At 40.8% G+C, this 8028-nt stretch overlaps 1 protein-coding gene across 1 annotated transcript in view; it reads left to right on the top strand.

The window, feature by feature from the left end:
* The window catches only part of Noc3l (NOC3 like DNA replication regulator), a 33162-nt gene that overhangs the window by 19029 nt on the left and 6105 nt on the right, over window positions 1-8028 (top strand). The window contains exons 12-17 of the mRNA XM_005352209.1: window positions 2601-2681; window positions 2991-3091; window positions 5762-5834; window positions 5917-5980; window positions 6063-6134; window positions 6473-6654. Of these exons, the coding sequence (XP_005352266.1) occupies window positions 2601-2681; window positions 2991-3091; window positions 5762-5834; window positions 5917-5980; window positions 6063-6134; window positions 6473-6654 (573 nt within the window). The remainder of the gene's footprint in view (window positions 1-2600; window positions 2682-2990; window positions 3092-5761; window positions 5835-5916; window positions 5981-6062; window positions 6135-6472; window positions 6655-8028) is intronic.

Raw genomic sequence — 8028 nt, 5'->3', positions numbered from 1 at the left:
CAAACTCTATTAAAGAGCATGTCTTCTACTCCCTCCCTCCCTCCCTCCCTCCCTCCCTTCCTTTCTTCTCCTCCTCCTCCTATTTCTTCTCTTCCTTTTCTTCTCCTCCTCTTTTTTCCTCCTCTTCCTCTTCTTTGTTTTTATTTTTGTTTATTTTTGATACAAGGTTTCTCTGTGTAGCCTTGTCTGTTCTGGAACTTGCTATGTAGACCAGACTAGCCTCAAACTCAGAGTTCTACCTGCCTCTGCATGCTGGATTTAACTGCATGTGTACCACCGCCTAGGTGTTAATAATTTCTTGGTGATTGCCATACTGACTGGGTAAGATGGAATCTCAAAGTGCTTTTAATTTGTATTTACATCATAGTTAATGATGTTGAAAACTTTTTATTTGTAATTCATATTCTTCTTTTTTGAGGATTCTCTTTTAGATTTTTTTTTTGAAACCTCAAAGCCCACCCCTTGTAACACACCTCCAACAAGGCTACATCTCCTAATCTTTCTTAGTTTTATTAACTGAGGACCAAGCATTCAAATGTATGAGACAATAGGGAGGCATTCTCATTTAAGCTCTAGCCCCTCATTCAGATCTTTCTAAAAATTTTGACAACTAGGTTCTCTTTGTCATGTTTGGCCTTGGGACCAAACTCAGGTTATTGGGCTTGGTAGCAAATGTCTTTACTTGCTGAGCCTTCTCTCTGGCCCTTTATCTATTTTTGGCTGAAGTAGTTGTATTCTTGATGTTTTGAGTTCTTTATGTATTTTAGATAATAATCCTCTGTCAGATATGTAGCTGGCAAAGATCTATTCTATGAGCTTTAGTATTTTAGTTTCCTAATGGCCTTATTTCCCAACAACTAAAGTTCTATTTAGACAGTCCTCTCTTATGCCTATGCTGTACCTTCTCGCCTAGTAATTGTAGAATTTCAAGTTTTACAGTAGATCTTTGATCCATTTGGAGCTGTTTTTTATGCAGGATGAAAGAGAGGGGTCTGGTTTCCTTCTCTTTGTGGACATCTGGTTTTCTCTGCACTGTTTGTTGATGATGCTATCAAGAAAGGACTTATTTGAGACAAGGTTCTACTATGTAGCCTATGTTGGCCTTGGGGTTTTCCTCCCTTACCTTCAGAATGCTGGGTTGTAGGCCTGTTCTGCCATGCCCAATTTTAAATCATACTTAAGTCATAAAAATAATTAAAATCTGGTAGTCATATGAGATTATATATTCCTAACTATATGGAAGGTTGACGCAAGAGGATTGCTTGAGTCCAGTTTGACACCAGCATCTGGAACCTAACAAAATTTTCCCTCAAGAGAGAAAGAAAACAAGTTTGAAATCCAAAGTATTTAGAGAATTCCATCCCCCCCCTTTTTTTTCTACAAAAACACCTTTTCTTAAAATCAACTTAGACTGACAACTGTTGACAAAGAGCGACAGGTAATTTTTTTTTAACTATGTAGACTTATCCTTTAGTTGGTTAGAGCTATTTTTTAAGCTTTTAATTTTTTTTCATGTATGCATATATGTGTACACACATGTACGTATGTGAATGGTATGGTATGTGTTTAGAGGTCAGAAGACAACTTGTGGAAGCTCTTTCCTACCGTGTGGTTTCTGGGGATTGTTCCCAAGTTCACAGGCTTGGCAGCAAGTGTCTTTTCCCACTGAACCACAGCCACCACTCCCAAGTTAAAAAAAGTTTTTCTATATTTGTTTATTTGTTTACTTACTTATTTGTGTGTGGGTGTCTATGAGAAGCAGTTTAGAGTCATGAAGTACAGATTTCATTTTCCTTGACAGAAAGGGTGCACTCACTTGTTTTTATTGATCCACTTGTTTTATTGACCAAAGTTCTGGTCTCTTAAATCTGGCTTGAAATCCAGTCACTTTTCCTTTCTGACACTTTTGAAGAAGGGCAAATAGTACCTACTATTAGGGTCAGTTTACAGTTTATATGCGATGATACGTGTAGCACATGTAAAAAGTTCATAATGCTGAGCAACCTTTTGGTTTTTTGGGATGGTTTCTCTGTAGCTTTGGAGCCTGTCCTGGAACTAGCTCTTGTAGATTAGGTTGGCCTTGAACTCACAGAGATCCGCCTGCCTCTGCCTACTGAGTGCTGGGATTAAAGGGGTGCGCTATCACTACCCTGCTAATGCTGAGCAACCTTTTGGTTTTTTGAGATGGTTTCTCTGTCACTTTGGAGCCTGTCGTTCTGGAACTAGCTCTTGTAGGTTAGGCTGGCCTTGAACTCACAGAGATCCCCTGCCTTTGCCTCCTGAGTGCTGGGATTAAAGGTGTGCCCTACCACTGCCCCACTAATGCTGAGAATCTTTATAAACATTCACTTGTTACCAGAGTTAGAGTAGGAATCCTCTCTGTCCCTCTTTCTCTGATTTTATCCTTCCACCTTTTTCCTAGGGGCAACCAGTGTTACCAATTTAGCTCGCTTGTGTATCATATCCATTCTTTTCTGCCTCTTCTCATATTTATATTCTTAGACCATATGTGGTCTTACCGTGTAGAGTGTTGACACCCTATCTCATTTTTTCCTTCACTGGTGTGTATTTCTTACCCACCCCTCGCTTTGTCTTTTCAGTGGAAGAAAGCAGAGGAGAAACTGGAGCGGGAACTTCGGGAGGCTGAAGCTTCAGAGAGCACCGAGAGAAAGCTGAAACTGGTGGGCACTTCTACTCTGTCATACTCCCAAGATGTTTTACTAAATGATTTTAATTATAAATGGTTTCAACTTAAAGTTATATCATTTTGGTTTATTTCATGGGTCTTAGGTAGATAATTTTTGTGATATATAAGAAAGTACAGTGAGATGCCTGCCAGGTTTTGAGACCACCAGACGTATGTCTTCATTCTGTTTGTTTCAAAGTCTGAATTGTGGGAGGGATGAGAAAGGGAAAGGAAAGCTGAACTTGTCTAACTCAGGAGAGCTACCTGCTGGTTCTAAGGTGTTCTTGTCTGATTTCTCTGCCAGCACACAGAGACTCTGAATATTGTGTTTGTGACCTACTTCAGAATTTTGAAGAAGGCCCAGAGGTCACCTCTTCTGCCAGCAGTTCTAGAAGGTCTTGCCAAGTAAGGACTGTGTAGGCTGAACCCTTTAGACCCTTTGCACATATGTACTGGTAGCATAGCTGTCTCTCTGCATGTCCCCGATGCTGTCCTAATGCTCCCCTTCTCATTCCTTTTTTATGCAGCAGCCTTTCCTTGTGGGGGTTTTGCTTTTCTCATTTCAAACTTTTTAAAATTTACCTTTTTTTTTTTCTTTCTACTTAATATGTTTCTAGAATTCTTAAGATTCACCACTCAGTTATTGATGCCATTCTACAGATGCAACTTGAAATTTTAGCCATAGGGCTGGAGAGATGGCTCAGAGGTTAAAAGCACTGCCTGCTCTTCCAAAGGTCCTGAGTTCAATTCCCAGCAACCACATGGTGGCTCACAACCATCTGTAATGAGATCTGGTGCACTCTTCTGGCCTGCAGGGACATATGCAGGCAGATCTCTGTATACTTAATAAATAAATAAATGTTAAAAAAAAAGAAACTTTAACCATGTTAGCCATGTTTAGTAGCAGAGATTTAGAAATCATCTTAGAAATATATCTCTGGCTGGAAGCAATAGTTCTGGTCTTTACAGCCACTCGTGACTGGAGCTTACACGCTTGTGCTTCCGTATGAAACGTAATGCCATTGTCATTGAAAGCCTCCCAAGAAGCCGGAGCAAAGGAGGGATTGTTTCTACTGCAGTGATTTTGTTTTGCTTTGACTTGGATTTTACTCTGTATTCCAGGCTAGCCTAGAAGCTGCCTTTAGCTTATTGCATGAAGCTGTGAACCGTCACTCCTGATTCTCCTGATTCATCTGTTGTTTTTTTTTTTTTTATGGTTAATTCCCTAATTCTTTAAAAAGTAGACTTTCTTTTTCAAATAATATATGCTCATTTTGCAAGCCCAAAAGAATATGAAATTTAAAATAAGCTTCCGCTCCTATGTATGTGTTTGTGTCTCTGTCTCCGCTTGTCTTTTTTGAAATAAGTGGAAGACTGTTTTGTAGTATCCTGTAAGTTCCTTTAAGTTACTTGGGAGATTTTTCCATGGTAACACATAGGGACCGTTTCTTTCTTTTCTTTTTGTAGAGTTTTTTTCATTTTATCTTTGGGACTTTTGAAGAAAGGCCCCACGTAGCAACATCTTTGACTCAAACTTGTTGTGGAGTCAAAGATGACCTTGAACTTCTGATTATTCTGCCTCCACTTTCCAAGTGCTGGGGTTCTAGGCATTCACCACCATCCAGTTTATTCAGTGCTGAGGCTTGAACTCTGAACCTTATGCATGCTAGGCATGCAGTCAGCCAACTGAGCATCCTCAGACCAGAGAATACATTTATATCTTCATGTACTTGTGCACACATATTTCCAGATGAAAGGGTGTTCTCATTTTAAATTCTGGTTAAAAAATGCCACATTGCTTCCCACAAAATTGGTAGCAGTATGTGTGTAATCTCTCACTTCTTTGTTCAGAGGTTTACACAGCTTTAACAGACTTTTTTTTGAGAAAGGGTTTCTCTGTAGCTTTGGGGACTGTCCTGGAACTAGCTCTTGTAGACCAGGCTAACCTCGAGCTCACAGAGATCCGCTTGCGTCTATATCCCGAGTGCTAGGATTAAAGGCGTGTGCCACCACCGCCTGGCAGTACTTTTGTGCCTGATGTTTAGTAGTGTACCGAGTATTCTAACACCTACCAGCTGAGAAGATTCCTGAACTCTGCTGCCTTAGTCATTTCAAAAATAGAAGCCTAGAGCAGTCAAGTGATGCAGTGTAGTGTCACACAGTCATTAGTCACCAGTCCAACGATGTTTCCATTTTATTTTCAAGCTGTAATAGTGTCTATATTCCCAAGTTAAGTACCAAGGCTTGAACCTGAGACCTTGTATATGCACTGCCTGGCTGTAGCTCCCTCAACGACCAAAGTCCATGTTCTCATAAATGGCAGAATCCTTTCTCTCTTTTTTTCTTTTTTGATTTTTCGAGACAGGGTTTCTCTGTGGTTTTGGAGCCTGTCCTGGAACTAGCTTTTGTAGACCAGGCTGATCTCAAACTCACAGAGATCCGCCTGCCTCTGCCTCCCAAGTGCTGGGATTAAAGGCATGAGCCACCACCGCCCGGCTTTTATTTTCTTTTTTGAGACAGGGTTTTTTGTGTAGCCCTGGCTATCCTGGAATTCACTCTGTAGATCAGACTGGCTTTGAACTCACAGAGATTCGACTGCCTCTGCCTCCAGAGTGCTGTGATTAAAAGCATGTGCCACCACTGCCCAGCAGAATTCTTTCTTTTTTACTGCTTCCTGTTTCCTAAGAAGTTATTTCTGCTGCCTCCTTGTGGTTTGTAGAAACCTAATGCATTTAGTCAGGGCAGTCGTTTGCTCTTGGTAACTTGTTTCTCAGGACAGAGTATTTTCACTGATGCCTCATCTATTCCTACCAAGTATAATGTCCAGCAGTGTGAGAACTGTGTAAAAGGTCAGTCTGGCCAGGCGATGGTGGTGCACGCCTTTAATCCCAGCACTCGGGAGGCAGAGGCAGGCCAGGCTGAATTAAGGGAAAGCTGTCAGTGATCTCCTATTTCCATTATGACTAACAGTTTGAAGTAAGTAATATTTAAAATGCAGTTTTAAAATCAAGCTATTTTTACTTGTTTTATTTCTGCTTTTGGATTATTTAGTAACTCAGTTTTATTTGACTCTAGGTTTGCACATCTTATAAATGTGGAGTTCTTTGATGATTTGTTAGTGGTTCTTCATACCCTCATTGAGTCTGGTGTAAGTAGCTATTAGTGGATTGTTTTTTCATGATAGAAATGGTAACAATCATTCTTAGTTGCCATTTTTTTTTTTTTTAAAGAACCTAAGTTATCAAGAAAGTCTTCACTGTGTTCAGACTGCTTTTCATATTCTTTCTGGACAAGGTGAGTTGCTGTCTTAGGTTTTATTTGCTTTATTCCTGAAGACCGTAACTTAACCTAATTTGTGTTTGTTGTCATCTCAAAGGTGATGTTCTAAATATTGACCCGATGAAATTCTATACACATCTCTACAAGACATTGTTTAAATTACACGCAGGTATGTTCTTAGAAGATTCTTGTTTGGTACGTATGTATAGTCTGAGACTATGTTATGATCATAATTGTAGCCGATGAGAAATAGGATCTGGTGCATAAAATGCGGGCTTCTTCTTGCCTTGCGTCTGTAGTTAATGGTATATAAGACTTGGGGTAAAAGAACTTTTGGGGTTGACAGGAAGTGCTGTAAATGCAGCCCAGAGCATCTCTGAGCATTGCTCTACTGACTAGGAGGATGATTTGCAGCAGGATAATGATTCATTTTGCGGGTTTTCTGGAGTTCAGGTAGTTGCATAATAAAAGCATAATGACATTGACTCTGAAGGATGTCTGTTCTAGGTGCTACCAACGATGGTATTGAGATTGTACTCCACTGCCTTGATGTCATGCTAACCAAGCGCAGAAAGCAGGTTTCTCATCAGCGAGCTCTTGCCTTCATCAAGCGCCTCTGTACGCTTGCTCTGCAGGTTCTTCCAAATTCAAGCATTGGCCTTTTAGCGACTACCAGAATATTGATGCATGTAAGTACTGGTGTGAGGAAATCGAGCCAAGTTTTCATGGTGTGCTGCACTGTGCTTGTTTGTGTGTCTCTGTCCTTGATAGTTATCATTGTTACTAAAATATTTGGTAGCCAGGTGCAGTAGTTCGTGCCTGCAGTTACACCGGGGACTGATGCAGGAGGACAGCTCAAGCCCAGGAGTTTTAGGCCAGTCTGAATAGCAGCCTGGGAGCCTGTCTTTCTCATTTGAGTCAGCGTCCAACTGTGTAGTGCTGGCCTGGAGCTAGCTATGCAGACTCACAAAGTACCTGACTGCTTTTGCCTCCCAAGTGCTGGGATTAAAGGCACATAACACCAGCTTAGTAAGATCACATTTCTTTAAAAAAAAAAGGGGGGGGATTCATATTTGTAACAAAATCAGGTACTAACAGAAACAAAGCAGTTTACGATACCTTCTGAGGCAGCCATTTTCACCACTTGGTGTCTGTCCTTACTGCCCTGTATGAGCGTCTGTGCAGCATACAAGCAACACTTTGTTTTCATGGAAAGGACGTGATGTGAATTGTGTTATATACTGGGTTTAGAGTGAATAATAAAAGATATTCTCATGTCAGTATAAATTTCCTACTTTATATTTTTAATGATTAAGATTTTTTAGTTCTTTGTTTAGCAAACACAGTTCTTACAGTGCACTTGTCATTGTTACAAGCTCTTCACAAACAAGGCATTACTTGGTTTTTATAACTGAGATAACTCTAGCAGTTCTTACTTGTTCCACTTTTCAGCTGGGCTAAGGGTGCAGAGGAGGGAAGTGACTCAGCCAGCAGTCACAGAAGTCACTCAGCAGCGGTGCTGGTGGACGGTAAAGGTGGAGCAGCCGGCATGCCCTAGTTACTGTCCAACTTATTGCCCACCCTGCTGCCCACTTGCAGTGTGCCCGATACACTATTGTGTGTTAAGAAATAGGCAGAAGTGGGTTCCTCATTCACAGCTGCTTCTTTGTTTTCCTAATGAATTTAGAAATTGCTCATAAGTAATGCTATATGCCTTGCACAGCCTTGATAGGGGGCGGGGAGGGGCTTGGTCTGCCTCAACTTAATGTGCCAGGCTTTGTTGACTCTCCATGGGAGAAATGGTTGGGGGAGTGGAAGGAGAGGAGGGAGGGGATCTGTAGTAGTTGGTATGTAAAATGGATAAAAAATTTAAAAAATAAATAATGCTGTAATATTTCTGTAACAAAAATTCTTTGCCAGTTGACGGTGGCTCATGCCTTTAATCCCAGCACTCAGGAGGCAGAGGCAAGTGAATCTCTCTGAGTTTGAGGCCAGCCTAGTCTGCAGAGTTAGTTTCAGGACAGCTAGGGTTGTCCTGTTTCAAAAAGCCAAAAAAAAAAAAA

This window comes from Microtus ochrogaster, chromosome 8, assembly GCF_000317375.1.
Source record: "Microtus ochrogaster isolate Prairie Vole_2 chromosome 8, MicOch1.0, whole genome shotgun sequence".
In the NCBI taxonomy this organism is placed as follows: Eukaryota; Metazoa; Chordata; class Mammalia; order Rodentia; family Cricetidae; genus Microtus; species Microtus ochrogaster.
The sequence above is the reverse complement of the archived record's forward strand: the minus strand, read 5'-3'. Positions and strand labels throughout refer to the sequence as shown.